Below are 19,305 nucleotides of genomic sequence, written 5' to 3' on the forward strand. Positions count from 1 at the left end.
TTGGTCACATCACCCTTCTCTTGCTCTCCCAGTTTGTCCTTATCCCGATGCCGGTGGTGCTTTCGTGGAGCTTCTGCCCCATCAGTAGAGCTGACTTTGGTCTGCTCCACCTCCTGCACGTCCACGGGGCTCAGCTTGCTGATGTTGTTCCTCCCTTCACCCCTTGGCTCTACCACCAGCGGCCGATCCAAATGAGTCTTCATGTCTGGCTTGATGTGAAGGGTGGTAGCGTAACGCACCCGCTCCTCCGGATCCAGCTCGTTGTACAGCGCCTCGCAGCTGGCTCGGAAATTGTGCATCCGGATCTGGCTGGTCCTCTGCTCCCAAATGGACTTGGATTTGGAGGAGTTCTGCTGCTTGCTAAGGAGGGGAGGAAGGTGAAAAGTTAGTATCCAGCTTTGCACCAATTCCCTAAAAAGCAAACAAAACAAAAAAAAAGAGGAAACTTTCAGCTGAGACGGGGGATTAGAGGGTTGAGCCAAAGAAATTATAGGAATGGAGAGAGAATGGCTGGCGGAGAACATGAGCAGGGAAAGCCAGCAGGATCATCAGTGTTAGTTTGCCCCGCCACGCGTTAGGCACTATGAAACATGCCCTCTGGAAAGGAGTTATCTTGATTTCTAAAATGTGGCCATCCCCCTTGGAAGCCTTAGGTATAGTCTGAAGGGTTAAAGTCTCTGCACACAAAAATCGTATAGCACAGTCAGAGCCTTTAAACAGCCTACAAGGCTGCCCTACAATTAACAGCACCTTTCTCCCCACCTGGAAACGTCTGGATGAGCAAATTAGCGGTGAGCAAGAGAAGTTAGATTGGCAGCAGGAGCGAGGGGAAATGAAATCTGCCCCTGAGGATCCGAGCCTGAGCGCCCTGCCACCTGCCCCTTCCCCTTACAGCCAGCCAGAGGGGTCACTGTCCAGGCTGCACTGCCCCACTGGCTAACGGCACAGGAAAGCTGTTGCTCTAAACCTGTGGCATCCTTCCGAGGTGAGGATGGACCATCCAGCCCAAGCATCACTGGAGTCTGGAAAAGTACAAGTAAGAAAGGAAAACTGTTGTGCACCGTGAAAAGACCCCAGGGACTGGGAGAGTCACACATAGATGCAGATGTGATGAGAGCACCTTTATCCCCTGGAGAGACCTGCTCTTTTCTGTCTCCATCATCTATTACGATGAGGATACCTCCATTGGCATTGCCTTAATGCTTTGATTTTTCAGCACAGCGCTTGGTTTCTGACCACCACATGCAGATGGGTCACCTACTTAGCCAATGCAGGCAGAAAAGGCTTTTTTTCTTTCCTCCTATAGACTGCAAGTCAAATGCTGTTTTTGCATAAAATCAAAGTAAACCCACTGGCTTCCAGGGTGGAGTTCTGCATTTAGCCCGGTGGAGGATCAGCTCCCATTTTCTTCCTTAATGAAACTTCTAACAAAGAGAGGAAAATCATTTTCCTTCCACCAGCCTGCTCAGATGTCTCCATTTGCCACACATTAGTCCGACTTCTGCAGCCGGAGGGGCCGCATGGGGCTCACCAACGTCCAGCACTTAACGCACAGCCCACAACGGAGGCAGACGCATTTTCCTTACGTACTTTCTGGGATCCCCTGACAATAGAAGAAAGCAGATTTTGCATGTGTATGTGCTGATTTGGACTGTCAGGGTCTGTCGCCATGCGCAGACCCTGGGGGAGGCAGCATTCAGACGGGCTCATGTAGCACAGTGGGAGCTGTCAGAAAGGCTTTGCATCTCTGAGCTCTGCTGGGGGATCGGTTCTTTACGGAGGGTGCTGCTGCCTGGTTCTGCTAAAGAGGCAAAAAAACCTACTTAAACACTCACTGCAGGTGGGATGAGGGCACCCGGGCAGATGTGAAGGAATCTGATTTAATCCAGAAATCAGAGTGAGCAGAGCTAAATCACCAAAACTAAAAATCTACATCCCCTGTTCCCAAGACGCACATTCTGGACTTATTTTCCAGCAGCTGAGTGCCCCATTTACACCACAGCAGAAGAACGGGTGACTAAAATCACAATTCTAAATGTAAATGATACCAGAAGGTAGTGGGGACATAGTTTAGACCCCCACTCACCAAAAATCCCACACCAAAAGGAGAGCAGGCTCCTCATCAAGGGAGAGCACCCCCCAAGCTGTCCTAGTGACCCCTGGCACAAGGATGAACAGCCTCATCATAGCAGGCAATAACTTGCCGTTTCTTTTTGGTTCAACATTACGAAAGACTGAAATGCTATCACTTGGTTTTAGAAGGAATTAATGAGTAATATGCAAAGCCTCTGACTGCCCGGACCTGCTGCCCCGTACAAGGATTTCCAATGAGAAGCCACGTGCTCTGCATTTGCAGCTCTCCTCAGTCAGCAGAGACAGGCACAGAGAGATGGAGCTGCTGGGGACGAGCGTCCTGGGATGTCCTGTGTGTCCTCTGGGATGGACAAGGTGCCTTGCTCTGCAGTGCTCCAGATCTAGCTCTGCTAAACTGAACTGGGCTACAAAAATTAACCTCCTCTTTAGCACATAGGCTCAGGGAAACAAGACAGCTTAGGGATGTGTATGTGCACGTCTGAGCTCCCCAAGTGCTGCCTCGGTGCAGGCCACCAAACACATTTGTTCTTAGGGGACATTTCTCACTTCATAATGAAAGTCCTCGGGGCAGTGACCGGCTTCAGTTTTGTGCTTTGAACAGCCAGAGCGCTCTGTCAACACCGAAATGGTAACTAGTAATAACGAGTTAGAGTTGGGAAACTGCCCTTACGCTGACTGAAGCCTTCAATTTATCTACAAACCAAGAGCACAGAGAAGAGCACAACCACCTACTCCCCATGAACCATCCTGTGCTCCATTTCCATGGGACAGGCACCACACAGGGGTGGGACGCAGAGCCCCAGCCACCCTGCAGAGACTCTCCAAAGTAAAGCACACAATAAATTATCAGACAACTATCAAGCTTCTCCATCAGTGCCTGCGCTGAGCCCGTCAAAGCCAAGATATAAAGAAAATCTCCTAAATCAGTCTGGATGTGGTGAGGAGGAAGGTTGAGGATGCAGGGCTGGTAATCATCATCACACAGTGCAGAGTAGACACTCAGAACCTGCTAGCTCTGACACAAGATGTATCACTTCAGGAGGGTTTTTTTTTTAGTTGTGTTTCAGTTACGCCACAAACATAAATCAGCCTTTAAATTATCTCTGAGGTGCTAAAGCTTCCACTGTACTTCACTCATGGCTAACTGAAAGGTGCTGCCAGGTACATACACCACTGAGAACCTGGAGAAACCAAGTAATGCACATATTAACTCAGCCTATTTTGCTAAAAGCCCTTCCTTAAAACAGACACTGACGTTACAGACTCAAATTTCTCAGCATCTAGAAATGCATCCTTAATGTTGACACAAGTAGTGGAGGTGATTGCCAAAAGACTACAACACACAGCCACCCCACTGGCTTTGGTTACTAACAAGTCAAAGAGCAGGAGGTTCAGAAGTAATGACTGCATCCTTTCTTTTTCTACATGAAAAGACACACACACAAAAAAAAAAAAAATCAGAAAATATATGAAGCACAGTAAAAACACAATCAGGAAAATGTGAAGCCTGCCTGCAAGCTCATTATCATATTCAAACCAGTCAAGAACATCAGGAACAAGTGACAGTGCGCATAAAGTCTGCTGTAGGAAGTGGAAGTAAAGCAACTGAGCAGGTTGGTCCCTCTGGGGACAGTGTTTAGGGTTTTCAGAGCCAAAGCGGCAGCAACTAGAGGGAATGTGTCGTCTGTTTGTCCAATTAAATTTATCTGACTCTCGCTTTCTACAAGTTCCCACAGCAACTGCACATGGACACATGTGACAGCTTCTCCTCTCCTGTTGCTCTGCTGTACTTATTCGCAGAAGAGAGCTTTTGAACTTATTTCGGATGGCACAACAGAAATGTCACCTTAAAACAAAACACAGTTTCATTACAACTGCCTATGCACACAACACGAAGAATTGCAGAAGAGATGGAAAAACCTAGACAGAGCAAAATCATTTCCTCTGCTTCCTCCAGCATTTGGTCCAGTTAATTATTGAGGGCTGCATGAATTGGGGCAGGCACAAACCATCTACAGTACAAGCATGATATGCCGCAGCATAGCATGACTTGTCCAAACTGATAAAAAATGAGCCTTTGTGATAACAAATATTTTTTCCACAAGAGAAAACTATCTATTTCTGAAGTCAACTCCTTATCTGAAATCCTGTTCACTGTTTGCTTCTTAAAGTCCTTCTGAATCCATTAAGAAAATTGCAATAATCACTTCTGATTTACACACATAGTACAAAGATTAAAGTTAATTCACTTTCTTTACAATTACTTCCAATCCCTATTTTCTGTCTGCGGAATATTTTGAACTCTTTGAAGGGTACTGGCAATATACTCAGTTTTCAGGTCCTCTAGGCTTGAAACATTGTAGTAGATATTACTACTAATAAATTTCTCTGAGTAGCTTGACTAGTTTTGCTTGGAGTAAGAAGCCTGCAGTCAAACAACTCCTGCCTGTGGCTAGAATGAAAACCATACAATTCATGTAGAATCAAATAAAATTCATATTAATGAATCAGTGACTAATATTGGTATAAATAAAAAATGTAACCAGTCACTGTGTAGATTGCTCAAGAACGGAAAGCATATTTTTAGTCATAGTCTAATCTTAGGGTATTCCTTGATGATTAAAGATTTTGTTATCATAACCTTTTAAAACACTGCTTCAGTTAACGGCACTTTGCTTCCCAGAACTACTGGTTTAATCAGCTACATAAGGGTAATCCTTAAAATTTTGCTTTAGTAAATAATGAATGAAAGCTGACTATGAACATAACAATTTGATGTTAATAATACCTACATATTAGATTGTGGGTATGAAAGAATATGTTCTGATTACAGATGAAAGGCAATTTCTTGTTAAAATACAGTTTCAACAAAAAATGCAATGCAAAAAAACCTTTCCACTAAAATCATATTTTCTGTTCATAAACTTGGAGAATCTCTCTCCACGTTTCAATTTTCCACTTGAAAAATACAATGAAGCATTTTAGTTTGGGGTAGGCATGCACAAAGCAGAATGTTTTATCTCCGTTTGGTTTGATAAAACAATATTCTTTCAGATGAAGTCACCACTAGTGTTTAAATTTGCTTTACCAGTGACCCCGGGAGTTGCCGCTTGGATGCTTTAGCACCTTTTCTTTATGAGCTTCATCTCCCGCCTGAGGTCTCTTGGAAGATGCACTGTGCTCTCCCGCCGAGCTGGTCAACGGTGTGCATCACAGAAACGCCATTACCAAGGACTGTTGCAGAAAACACTGCCCAGTCTCTTCCAATATTATTCTTGAATTTGATTTTGGTTTTATATATTAGAATTTCTGATATTGCAGTTTCTCAGAAAGAAAACATTTTCTTTCATAATATTTCTCCTAACTTCTATTAGCTAGAAACTCTAAATTTTGAATGTGGTCTAAGCCTAATATAATACTGGCCATATATCACATCCTTATGTTCAGAAACTTGCTACTGAAATTTGAAACGCCTTTCAAACTATCATAGATGCCAGCTTCTTAGATCAAGAAACTTCACTAAATGCCACATTTTGCATTTAGAGCGTATTATCATCCTCGGATTGAATTTCAACTCCCTTATAGAATCATAGAATAGTTTGGGTTGGAAGGAACCTTTAAAGGTCATCTACTCCAACCCCCTGCAATGAGCAGGGACATCTTCAACCTGGAATGTTTCCAGGGATGGGGCATCCACCACCTCTCTGGGCAACCTGGGCCAGTGCTTCACCACCCTCAGCCTAAAAAATTGCTTCCTTATATCTAGTCTAAATCTACCCCCCTTTGGTTTAAAGCCGTTCCCCCTTGTCCTGTCGCAACAGGCCCTGCTAAAAAGTTTGCCGCCATCTTTTTTATAAGCCCCCTTTAAGTACTGACAGGCTGCAAGAAGGTCTCCCCGAAGCCTTCTCTTCTCTAGGCTGAACAACCCCAACTCTTTCAGCCTTTCTTCAGAGGAGAGGTGTTCCATCCCCCTGAGCATTTTTGTGACCCTCCTCTGGACCCGCTCCAACAGGTCCATGTCTTTCCTGTGCTGAGGGCTCCAGAGCTGGATGCAGTGCTCCAGGGGGGGTCTCACCAGAGCAGAGTAGAGGGGCAGAATCATCTCCCTCAACCTGCTGGCTTACCTGCTCTTTTAGAGAATTTGGAGAACTGTGGATACAGGACTTGCTGACAACAGGTAATTGGTATCAGCAGGAGGAAGAAGCTGAGATGCCAGAGGGGGACAGAGCTGAGCACCACTGCAGGTCTTTTGGGAGCCGCTGAGCACATAGGCATGCACGGCTCGGCAGCTGCACACCCTTCAGCTGGTGCCTTTGGCCAACGTAGAGCCAGAAAGTTTCCAAGGTGTGTATCAGAACAAAAGTTAGGAAAGCTCTAGCGTTCAGTTACCACTCCCATGAGGTGTCCATGGCCACTTCAGAGCAGTAGAAATCATTATATGCTGCTGTTTAGGGTTTGAAGACAGCTGTGTCCCTTCTTTTAGTACAGCTCTGAAGTGATGCAAAGTTCACCCAAGCCAAAGCTTCCTGGTGTTAACATAGCTAAAGTTTTACTGCTTTCAGCTTGAGTTTTTTCCACAAGAAGAACAGAATGATTTTGCTCAACCATAACTCACCATCCTGCATGCTGCTCCCTATTGCTCTAATAAGAAGAATTTCCTAATTGTTTTCGGTAGAAGTACATCACATACTAATCCCAGAAGTAGAAACATGAGGCTTAGCTTTATGCACATTCTGATCTTAAGAAAATGCCAGAAAATATTTATTCTGTCTCAAGTTATATTGCTATCATCAGTCACAAGATCCCTTTTCAGACCTCAAGATTTGTTTGGTATTTCAGTTATGAATTGTGAGCAAGTAATTCCATCCTCAGTAATAACTAACAGGGTGAGAGAGTTAAAAGTAAAACAAAAAAAAGAAAGTTAAAAGCCACATCGCTATGGCCTAATTTAACAAAAAACACTGAGGTCAAATATGTGGAACCATTAAGTTCTCCTAAAATCCAGTCAAATTACTTTTACTTTAAATTATTTTTTTCCTCTGAAGCGTTCATGCCACACTCTCCAGAAGACATTCTGGTAATTACACTGCAATGGCCCAGACCAGACTCTGTCATGGCCAAAGTCCCAACGTGAGCTCCAGGCTTTTGATAGAAACCGAGACAAAACACATCAGGGAATGAAGTCACAGCCCCCTTTTTTGCACTATGAGGATGGAAATAAAGCAGATGGCCCAGATAATGAACATACAAAAGCAAGCGATAGAGATCAAGAACAATTTGGGTTCTTGGATAGCAAATGACAAATTCATCCTAGTAGAAGATATTTAAGCTTTTTCATTTCCCTCTGTACGCTATCAGCTTGTCTACAGCTGGGTGGATGCAGCAGAGACATGCTGTGACGGTTGGGGTGGGAAAGAGCTGCTCAAAGAAAACCAAGTTTTGTTCTGGGGAAAAAAAAAAAAAAAAATATCTGTGGCAGGTGCAGGTGTTCAGCACCTCTGGAAAAAAAATCCCCAGCTTGTGAAACACTGGCTTTTGCTTTATTTACCATACTAGAAAATGCCTTAAGGACATGTCATTTTTGATGTCCAGGCAATGACTGACACCTCTGGATCCTATTAGAAATAAACAATAAACAATAGCAATACAAAGGAAACCTCAAGTTACCAAACGCATCATTTTGGTTTTCATCAGCCATTGCAATATAAGAAGGAGTCACATGAAAATTCAGCATCCCATAACTCTTAAATACGTACTATTGGAAAAATACAACATAATTATTCCCTTAGCTGTGTGTCATCACCTATGTACATACAAATGAATTGCCAATTTCAGTATGTATTTTAGATAAATGCTGATCTACTTAAAGAAATAGAGCATATCTGTATTTAATTACCTCTCCTCAGTGGATTAAAAATGGATTTCATACTGCTTGCATTGCTTGTATCATGAATTTGTTATAGCACAAAAGCCTGGAATCAGCACAAGAAAATGACTCACCTTGATTTTTCTTATTATTTTTTTAAATTTATTTTTAAGAAACTAGCTCCAGTATTTTGTCCTTAGTTTCTTACCAATTCAGATTTTTTTTTTTTTTTAAATAATCAAATAAAGAATATGGGGAAAAAACCAACCCTCTCTATCTCAAAAGATTTTTGAATAAGTTTTGTTCTTTTCAGAACCATGGTTTTGCACATCCTGGTTCTTACTGATATTAAAGGCACACGATATTTTATGCTGTTTGAGCAACCTAAGGGAGAAAAAGGAACAGGGATTTTTTGCACCTTTTAAAAGCTCTTTTAAATTAGTAGATTACTGTTCAACTTTCATCTGTGCACAAAAATTAGACCACTTATCTTTCAGTATAATTACAGCAATAGCACTCACAGTGGGTAGAAACAGAGTGATATAAAGGCATCCTGAACCTATACTAATATTCATCCAGCGAATGGGAGTTCACGGCACCTGCATGTCCATAAGAGGAGTCGTTCCAGTTTATCTATTTGAATTTAAAATAAAAACCACATTTCTAATGATGACATTTATGCTGAGTAAATGACACCTTCAGATGTCTTTACACTTCAGGAGGGCTTTACTGACGCTCTATGATGGCTGTGAGTTTTATATATTGCACACTGTTATGGGATCTAGTCACTTATTTAATCAAAACAAGGGATTTTGCTGGGGAAATGCTCTTTAGATACCCACAGAGAAGAAAATGCACATTCAGCTCAACTGTCAAAACCAGTCCTGGTTTGCATAGGAAATTACAAATTACTGCCCAAACGGTGCATAGAAATGTTAAAAAGGGTGAGAATCCTCAGTTACAGCTTTCTGCAGTAAAAATTTATTCTGTTCAGAGAACAGATGTGAGTCATATCAGCAAAAGAAGCCTCTATTACACCGTCTCTGTTGCTGGTGGGGAGTTAGCAACAGACCTCAATGGCAAACGCCTCCAAATGTGGGCAAATCCTCCTTCCAAGGGGTTTTAGTACCTGCAATTTGATTTTGTCTTTCTAAAGGGCAGCTCTGTCTCTGGAAGTTTGGAATAGGGGCCAAATTCTTCATTCTTTCAGGCTTTATTCCTAATTGTGCAAACATTGCCTCGGACCGGTTTGGTGCAACTTCTACTGGAGTGAATTCAAGTGTTGGGGAGAAGGCAGCTCGGCAGCACCTCTCCTCCATCACCACCTTTAACCATCCCCTCCCTCCTGCCAGGGGTAAGGCAGGGTGAATGAGACCCAAAGGGCAGCAGACCTCTCTCCACATCTTTCTGCCTGTCAAGATGCCCGGTAGCCAGGAAATCCATTGGAAGAAATGAGCCAAAAGCTGCCTTGGTCTAGGCTACCCCCCTAATTTCCATTGTGCCAACCCTATGAGATCTCAGGCCTTAGCACAGACATGTCACACCTACTTTTGCTAGTCTCAAAAGTTCAGTTGTGGTCACAGAAGCTAAACTCACACATCGTATCAACATATTTTTAATAAAACCATGTCTAAGATCCACCAGTGGACACGGACCCCCAGAACACCCAGGGAAAAAGAAAGATGTCAGGAAGCTGGTGGAAAATCTCCTTTGCTTCACCGTGCCTTTGGTACCTGCTGTGGTGCACGTAAGGACAAATCCACGCGTGTTTGAATTGCACTTACTTGTCTCTCCAAAAGCATTAAAGAAGAAAGATAACGTCAAATAGTAAAAGTATAATCCAAAGCAAAGACACTAAGATGGGTTGATGAGAAGCTGATGAAGAGTTTTGTTGTATTAGTCGGCAGGGAACAATGGTATTTTCTACAAACCTGCATCGGTGTCAAAGCGCACCCGTGATTCACAGCAAAGCCAGCAAGATTTGTTTGTTAGGAAGTGCGTGGAGTGAATGGAATGTCTGCCACTGTGTTCGCTCAACCACGGGTACATAGGAGCTTGCTGAGTGCCTCTTTTTTACAATATCTGTAGCTTTAAGCTCCAGCTCGAGAAGGTTAGAGAGCACAGGCATAACCAATGCTCTCATGAGTATAAGTTTCCCAAGGATCTTTATGCAGAGTTTTCCGATTTGGTCTCACTTGGGCCCTGTTTCCAGAAGTTTCTTTTAAAGTCCTCCTCCAGCTTTCATTTAAAGAGCGCACTCATGGTGGGCCCCCATTCTCCTATTGAACCATAAGTGCAAACACTGGTGGAACATCAAAGCCATCAGCCCAGCACATAATAAACACAGAGAACAAAAATACAAGTGAGAACAAGATGAACCATCAAGACGAGGGCAGAGGGGAGAAGAGGGAAAATAGTTAAGGAAGGAACAAAGGAAAATAATTAAGGGAATGGGAGAAAAACGAAGGAAGGGGGGGGGAATCACAGTCAATGTGCAAAACACTACGGAGTTGCTCACGATCAAATCACAAGCGTTATATGGCAATGTCGCACACCTTCCAGTCCTTCCATCGTATGTTGGTCTGGAGGTTTTCCACAATGATGGGAATGATTTTTGGAAAAAACAAGGGGGGAGTGAAGGCATCAGGAGAAGGGGAAAGAGGGAGGCTTATAGAGAGATATATCATAAATCCATTTACTGAATATCGTAACAGAGAGCAACTCACGGTGAATTTACGCTGGAGACTGACGAGCTGCGAGATACAGTACCTCGAGTTTGCTTTACAAAACTGCACATGCAAAAACAAAACAAACAAAGAAAACAAAAAGTGAGAAAAAAAAAAAAAAAAAGAAGAGAAGAGAAACCATAAAAGACATTGGGAGGAGACTCATACAGGCTGTGTCCTATTGAATGCAGACTGCAGCGTGCATCTTGGTAGGAGACTAGGCAAGCTTCAGAAAGTGTGGAAGCCACAGACACATCACCTTCTAGTTAACAGGGAAACAACCAAAGAATCAAAAACAGAACCAAAAGGGAAAAAAATTAAAAGGTGAACCAGAAGCCACAGGATGATATTAGGACTGTATGCCTCCATGTGCTATACTCACACAATGAAAGTCCTCCGCAGAAGTCATCTTTAGGACCTCAGCGTAGAGGTCTTTGTAGAAACAGGTAGTGATTGCTTTTACAGCTGTGCTGTAAATAACTATTTCCAAGTGGGAGCAGGATGCTAATTCCCACTCTGGCCCTGTGACACGAGGAAGAAGCCTTAGCACGGAGAAGAGCACGGGCTGGAGGGAGGACCCTGAGCCACATCCAGAGAACCAAAATCCACCTGAGCCCCAGCAGCTGGTACCAGGCTGCTTTTGCTCGGTCCCTCCCTCAGATTTGCTCTTCAGAGGCACCTACCTCTCTCCTCTGACAGGCACAGGGACGTGCCTGAGCTCAGACCATCCAAATATGGCTCACTGCGTCTAAAAACCATAGGTCTGCTGCAGCTTAGGCAGGGGATTACATATTATTGAAAGGAACTTGCTTCAGCTCACAAGTAATTTTGTAGATTCTCCTCCATCCAGCGTTGGTATAAACACCGTTATACCTGGGGGGTTCTAAATACAGAAATTGCTGAATTACACAGAAAAAGAGTTTATTCTTCCTTTGGCAGGGAATATACAGAAAAGCAGGATTCTAAATATCTTGATAGAACTTGTCTTGAGGTGCTAATTTTTTCATAGTTATAAACAACAATTTTTATAAATCTACATCATCCAAAGAACCCACCCCAAGACTGAAAATAAAATCCCTTCACCTCCTGAATTTGCCTTTTCAGTTGCAGCATTTTTTCTCCTGCTTCCATGAGAGTTTTAATCCGTTAACAATAAATACTAGCAAGCCAGAATGGCCAGTTAAAATCTAATGTTCTTTGGATATCATATAAGTAGAGTTTTAAATATACATTTACTTAAAATTTATGGATTATTCTGAACAGAAATGTTGGCCCAGGTAAAGTATATAACACAACAATCCAGAGGTCAAGCAACCTGGAACAAATATAAGAGAAATTATGAAAGGCATTGTGAAAGTTTTGCTTGGAGCAAATAATCTGCTGAACAGTCAGGTAAAGTATTTTGCCTAAACGCCAGTATTTCTACATTTGTACCATGCCAAATGAAATGGGAGCAGGAGTCAAAGTGGGGTTGGCATGTCCTGCTTGTTTGCCAGGAAAATTATTCTTTCCAGGTTTCTCAAGCTGGGGATCCCTTTACTCTTTGGCTGGATGCTGAACCCCTAGGATGTCAACTAAAACCTGCAGAGAACAAGCCCTTCACTGCACAAATGCCTCAAGCATAGGTAAGAAATTTCTTGGGCAAAACAAGTGGAAAACTCGCGATGGAGAAGAATGTACTGGGCTGCCCTAATTTACCAGAGAGTCAGCACCTGCATTGTGCAATACCTGTGGAAATTTTGCTTTTAATTGCTGAAAGCAGACCTCAACATCCCTCAGCAGGAGGTTTGAAGGAACCTTTGCATTTATCCCTGCCTCGTTTGGTGCAGTGCAGGACAGAGGACATGTTCTGATCCTGCCAAGTATCCTTGTAACTTGGCCAGCCAACATTATGCAAGTCCTGCAGCACTCCAGGTTCACTCCTCTGCTCCCATTGCCGGAGTCTGCTTTCTTGAAACCATAAATTTGACTAAATTTCTGCTGGAACTGCAGGGTGTAAAGCCATGAAGCAAAGACAGCCTCCTTTTCCAAATCAAAATGACAGAAGTACTTGAGCTTTACTCGTTGCTACTTACCATCCATGAGGGACAGAGTATAAGAGAGTGTCTTTAGGTGCAGCTGAGTCACCGTTACACCAACAGCAAGGGCAAAAAGGTAAGCTAACGGGAGGAATCACAGTACCTCACACATCAACACACTTCAGGGGAAAAAAGAAAGGGAAGAAATCACAAGCCAACAAGAGAAAAAGAACACCTCTTCTAGTCTACACATCACCCAATACAGGATGTTTCATGGGCTGGGTGTTCAGGCACATTTCTGGCTGGGTCCTGTTGGGTACCGACAGCCCAACAGGGATTTAGAAACAGACCACAGTATTCCCAAGACAAAAGGAAAATATGGAGCCTCTGAGATGGAAAATGTCCTGGAGAAACAGAGCAGCTCTCCCCCTTCATCCCCAGACCTGTACAAAAGGGACAGACACCTCTGAGAAGTCACTGTGAAATGATGTGCCACCTGCATTTCTCTTGGCACTTTTCTAATGAGTAGTCAAGTCGCTCACGTTAACAGGCAGTATCCACCTGTGGGTGTGCAATTAAAATGTAAACTGCTTCGAACAACCATGTGAGGGACCAGCAGAAACCAGTCAGAGCCTGGAGAGAGGAAGAGGTCTTTAAAGGTTGGAAGTTTGTCCTGGGAAAGCACGTGTAACTTTGAAAAATGGTAGTGGGCAATTCTGTAGACTGTGTTTAAGTCCGGTGCCCACGTTACATGAACTGTCTCTGCCACTTTCTACAAAGTTTCATCCACAACATCTGGGAAGTTCTCCTCCAATCCAGAACTCGCACCCTATACATATGCTTAAATAATCTCCTTGGGTCTGGCTACAGCTGTAACCCATTACCACATGGAATTAAATAAAACCCATAAGTAACAAAATGCAAAAAGTTTCACTCAGCATGACTTCAGCATAACTACTTAGCAGGTTCCTACAAGTTTAGTATTTGCTTGCTGTTGCGATTGCTATTTTAAGAGTTTTCCCAAGAAAAGGTGAGGAGAGGCCACCAGAAAATACATGGGCTCTGGGTGCCGGCTGAGCTGCAGCTTGTGTCCTCTCCGGCTGGTCTGCTGGCCTGCGCTGGGCTGGGTGTGCTTATCACAGCCCCTTTTGTACGTGCCATTGGTGCATCACTGGCTGGAATAGAAAAGGCGGAGAAGGAACCCAAACACGGGGAGTTCAGGCTTCGGGTTAGGCAAATACAGAAAATAAAACTGTGTTTGTGCTGGAGTCTTCATGTCACCCATGGGAATGAGCCTGATGGTTCTCCCTTCCACTGGTGCCTTTAAGTGGGATCACAAAGTGCTTTGCACATCCACCGCCTGAGTAATATTCCCCTTTTCCTCCCTCCTCCATTCGTGCCACCAAGGAAGCTGCACCAATGGTTTGCTCTAAAGACCCGTTGGTCTGTACAGTCGCTCAGTTCAAGAGGCTGAGTGGTTTAAATGTTGTACGAAACAGAGGGTCTTAAAGACAATGCTGGGCAGACTGAACAAACCCAGAAACTCACCTCCAGAAACAACAAAGCAAGGAAAATGCTAAACAGAAAACAAAAAAGATGACAGAAATAAGAATGAAACAATGACTCAAATTAAAATGCAATAACACATGTTAAACAGATATTCTGTTTTAAACCAAACATTGCAACAATGACAAAAACAACGTACCATCCTAGCTTTTAAATCCTGAAAAACCACAAAACAAAAAGGCCTGTTCAGGATAGAGTTCACCAGGTGAAAAAACAAACTGTGGTCAGACAAATCTGTTCATGTTAAGTCCCTTTGGTGGAGCAGAAGACAAACCGTAGAAATCCTGGGAGATCGATGAAGTAGGAGCTACAAACCGAATGCAGGTAGAATGTTGTAATAAAGCACTTTGAGTCAGTTGCAAGACAGATGATATTTCGATGCCACTGTAATAATGAGTATATTATTAAAACAGATCCCCATGACACCATCGCTCTTCACCATCTATCAACCACAAAACAATTTGTGGCTCACGCAGCAGCCTATTGCACGTGTAAAGGTGAAGGTACCTCTTCGGACCCTCCAAGCAGGCTGACATGCTAAATAAGCAACCAGTTTCTTATGCCTAGGAAATGACATTTTGCAACTGATGCAATAAATTGAACAGTTCCTGGAGCTCAGTTATGAAGGGAGGCTTGAATGGCAGAGGAGAGCAGAAGAATCGGTGCAGATAAACTGCAGGCGCAGGAGCATACAAACCACAAGTGCACGCCGTATTTGCACAGGAAAAATGCCGGAGGTGAGGAGCAGATACAACACTACAGAGTATGAAAAGGCCTGGAAGGAGACTTAGGGGAAGATACACGCTCTCAGTCCTTGATGTAGGACTGGCAAGGGAAAGAAGCAAAACAGCAAGCACAGCACCTTGCCGGTGAAACAGCAGAACAACCGATATGACTTTTCACCAGACTCAGCCCCAGGATGGCTTTATCACCTCTGTGGGAGGTGGACAAGCAGGCCAGGAACATGAACATCATGAGTAAGGAAATGCAAGTCACGGTTCCCTCTGCTAACACCTGAGAGACCTGTTTTGATTGATGAAGGTAGAGAAAACGTTGATGTTTTCAGAACGTTGATCTGTGCTATAGATGCCTGTTGTTATAGAAATCCATTTTCATACGTTATGAAAATAAAATCAAATTCTAAAATTAAAAAATTATTCCTTAGGAGAAAACAAAAAATGTAAACTGCTAGGGTAGACCCACCTTTGCAGCAGGCTTTTGGTAGCTCAGTCGCAGTTTTTCCCAGCCCCTGCTCACCACCCACTTAGGAGTACCCAAGCTCTACAGGCGTTTGCTTTTTGCAGTGATATTTCCACGTGCCAAAAATCCCTTTTCCAAGCATCCCCAGCACTTTTTCATTCTCAGTATGTCCAGCTCTGAATTTCCTCAGAGGCTTGATCTGACAGGTCTTGCCATCAACACGGCATCTGCTCCATCTTCAGGACCACTCCATAAGAAATGCAGTAATGGGGTACATCTGGCTGTCAACCATGGGTCCCTATCATCAGCCCTACTGTATTGGATAGAGATGTCTAAGGGATAGGTGCTGCAAACCTGCAAGCTGTAGCTGCTAAGCCCCTTTGGAGTTCACTATGGATGTATTTATGTATTAAACAAATTGCTTTGTCGTGCATTCGCTAAATATCTCTTGGATCATCAGCCAGCAATCCATGCACACACCTATTTCTCTCTCACAAAACTTCTAACTTCTCCCTTGCCTTCTCCTCTACGTCATTATCCATTCAGTCGTCAACCTATTGACCTTAATGCGTTCTTTTTCCAAACTAAAGTCCTGCGAGCTTTGAGAGTGGCCTGGTAAGCACCTCGCTGGCACTAAGGCAGAGATAACGAGAAGTCACGCAACCGTTGTTAGATGATGGCTCCCACACAGCATGCATGATATTGCTGTGGTTAGTAGACGTGGAAGCAATCGACTGCACTTTCAAATGCGTTCATTTGTAAGCCTAATTATCTGCCTGTACAAATGTGGCAGGTAGGGATCTGGGCAGATACGATTTGAGGCAAAATAAGCAGAAATCCACAATTTTGTACTCACTTTCAATTGTGGTCACAAAACTGGCCCTGTGATATTGAAAACCAGGTGAAAGCCTGGTGAAAAATCATGGAATAAGGTTATTTTAAGCAACCGACAATGTAGTGTGAAATCTTAGCTCCATTAAACTGTTTTTTTTTTTCAATTTCTAAGAAATCTTCACACGCACTATGCTTTTGATTAAAAAAGAAGACAATAAGCATCATTATCTTGGCATTTTAAAATAACAGTACCAGGAAATTCATCAAAGAACAAGAGCAAATATCCTCATTTGACTTCTTTTCAAGACTGGACAGGAAATCATTGTAAGAAAAGGATTATATTCAAAAGCAACAGACATGGCATAAATAGGAGCTGATTAAAGCAGTAATTACAAAATAAAATGGTAAGAATAAAATAGTCAAATTAATAATATTCTTTTCCTTCACATATAATGAACTGGCTCCATTTGGCCTATTGTCTGATGTAGCGGATTAAACTCCCACTAACAAAGGTCTCAAGAGATTTGCACTGAAGGAACAAACAGGGATCCTGCTGCATTTCAGATACTTCGGAATAAAACTGAACAGGAAATTTCTTTTTCTATGCTTGAGCTTCTCCAGCCTTTGGAGGTCTCCCCTGCAAAAGGGAGCTGGAAAATATCAGCAGCTCTCAATAAAACACACGACCAAATTTTCTGATGCTGGAAGTCCCAATGCTAAAATTCCAGAAGAGGTAAATGAACCTTTAAGAAGAACATACTTTTAAGTAAGTCCATACAAGTCCATGTCTCAAACACAGGCCCACAACCTCATGCAGGCAGAGCTCTGCACTGACCTCAGCAACATCCAGACAAGTATTTCCACCTACATATCAACTTTTCACTTCAGTTTAGATCAGTGTATATGAAAATGTGGGCCCCAAGGCAACATTCTCTAAGGATTCTGGTATCACAGAATCTGTGCATATGCCCACATCCTTGCAGAAAAGCCTGCATCTGAAAATGCAAACCGATGTTTCTAGCTACAAACCAGTGACTGTTCACATATGTGATTTTATTCAACCCAGCACTCTTTCAAACAGCAAAGAAAGAGCATTCAAGCATATTTTTCAGTCTGCTATTTAGGAGGATGCCTTAACACTTAAATTCTCAAAGCAGAGATCATTAAAGAATAGTTAATACATTATGTGCACACATACCCTTTGAAAGTAAAAATCCAAAGTGAAATGTTAACACTTCACCTGGTGAAATCTATCCTAGGACAGCTTAAAAAAATCCTTTTAAAATACAGTTATTTATAGCAAGGCAAAAGATGAGGCATTACAAAGAAAAACAAACTAAAAGAAATAATTAAATTCATGGTTAAGCTATCAGTGCTAAAGTATTCAGTTAACCTAAAGCCTTGCCAGTAACAGAGATGGTATAAAAGGGCTCACAGAGTACTGTGGGATGCTCCACTTGAACAGACATATATCAACACTGAAAAACAGAAACCAAATTCTAAAGTTCCCAAATAATAAAATAATGCTTACGCGGCTATGGAAATGTTAGCTGCAGACATGGGGCTGACTTCTGCCACCTCCTTGGCCTTTTGCAGGGCGAGCTTTTGATTGGTGGCTTCCTCCATCTCCTCCTCGTCCTGGTGCAGAAAATCAAGAGAAATCAGAGCATGTGTCGCATAACGACAATAACCAGAGCTCCGTGAGGCACGAGTCATATGTGACTGTCACTGCCACACTGTGAGAACAGTAGAAACTCATTAAAATAAGGCAGAATTTCATAACTTCTTGCAAGGACCCCCTGGGTAGAGCCTTGGTGCCAGCAACAGCTGGTTGAGATGAGAAATGCAAGGTTTGGTCAAGTGCTCAGTGCTTTTTTACCAAGGACACATCTCCCTCGCAAAGCTTGCTTACATCTCTTGGGTCTCCTCTTATCATTTAGCATTCGGGCAGGAGACTATGGCAGAGCAGGGAGAGACCTGGCCACAAGTGTGACGTTTCTGGGGTGAAGTGAGCCCCATTTATCTCAGTCCTGCATGTGCAAAACCACTCTAAAGCCTATGCCCTAGTGAAAGGTATGAGACAGACTCCTAAATCCTTCATGACTTCTGGTCCATGTGACTTTTCTGAAACAATAAGTTTCAGGATTTGACTGGTTCTGCTCACACCAGTTTTACCCCAGGTATTTCCACTTATTTCAGTTGAATCACTGAGGACTTACAGGGTGAAAACAGAAAGGAGGAGTCTGTAGATTCAAGCATAGATCAGAAAGATGGTTATGTTCATGCTTTCTGTATAACCCCAGATCATGTGGATTTTTAACCTCTATTGGCATTGCAAGTTCCCACAGAGTATAACTGTGATTTATTTCCTCCTACCTGGTGTAATGACATGAGAAATAGTGCTCAAATTCAAACTACAGGATCTTAAGCAATGAGATGAGGGCAAAAGGCAAAGAAACAACCTGGTTCATCTTTGATGGTCATCTAGGTTAAACTTCCTTTGAACTTTCTAGCCAGTCAAATTAGATAGTAAAATCATGGCAGGATAAACACGGACCCTCTGATGGCAATGTTAGCATCACACATATTCAAGGAATAACCACATGTCAAGATGAGAGCCGTCACAGGCTCTTCTGTCAAACTTTATGAAATGCCACGGGTCTACCTCTGCTGTTCAAAGGTAATGCTGTGAAAGAGTTATGCTTGAAGTAATGAAAGCAGACAGTAAGACATCTAGCTGTGAAATAGGAAGTCATATAGATTTAGCCATCCTGAATACCATATGCATAAACAATTCCTTGCTCTGACTTTGGTGTTATTTGCTTAAACTGAACTAATTTTGAAACCGTTTTCCTTTTCTCCTTTTGAAGAAAAAAGAAACAATAGGAAATTAATCCAAAAAATCTGCTACCAATAAAGTTTCTTTTTTTTTTTTCCTTTCTAAATATCAGCAAATCTGTAACAAGTAAATTGCTACTGTAGTGAATGGAGAACCTGAGAC

The 19,305-nt window shown here is 42.8% G+C and overlaps 1 protein-coding gene across 1 annotated transcript in view; it reads right to left on the bottom strand.

The window, feature by feature from the left end:
• Positions 1–19,305, bottom strand: part of CACNA1B (calcium channel, voltage-dependent, N type, alpha 1B subunit) — a 306,403-nt gene that overhangs the window by 78,993 nt on the left and 208,105 nt on the right. The window contains 2 exon segments of the mRNA XM_009326378.1: positions 9–360; positions 17,836–17,942. Of these exon segments, the coding sequence (XP_009324653.1) occupies positions 9–360; positions 17,836–17,942 (459 nt within the window).

Source organism: Pygoscelis adeliae, unplaced genomic scaffold (genome assembly GCF_000699105.1).
Source record: "Pygoscelis adeliae isolate BGI_AS28 unplaced genomic scaffold, ASM69910v1 Scaffold436, whole genome shotgun sequence".
Taxonomy (NCBI): domain Eukaryota; kingdom Metazoa; phylum Chordata; class Aves; order Sphenisciformes; family Spheniscidae; genus Pygoscelis; species Pygoscelis adeliae.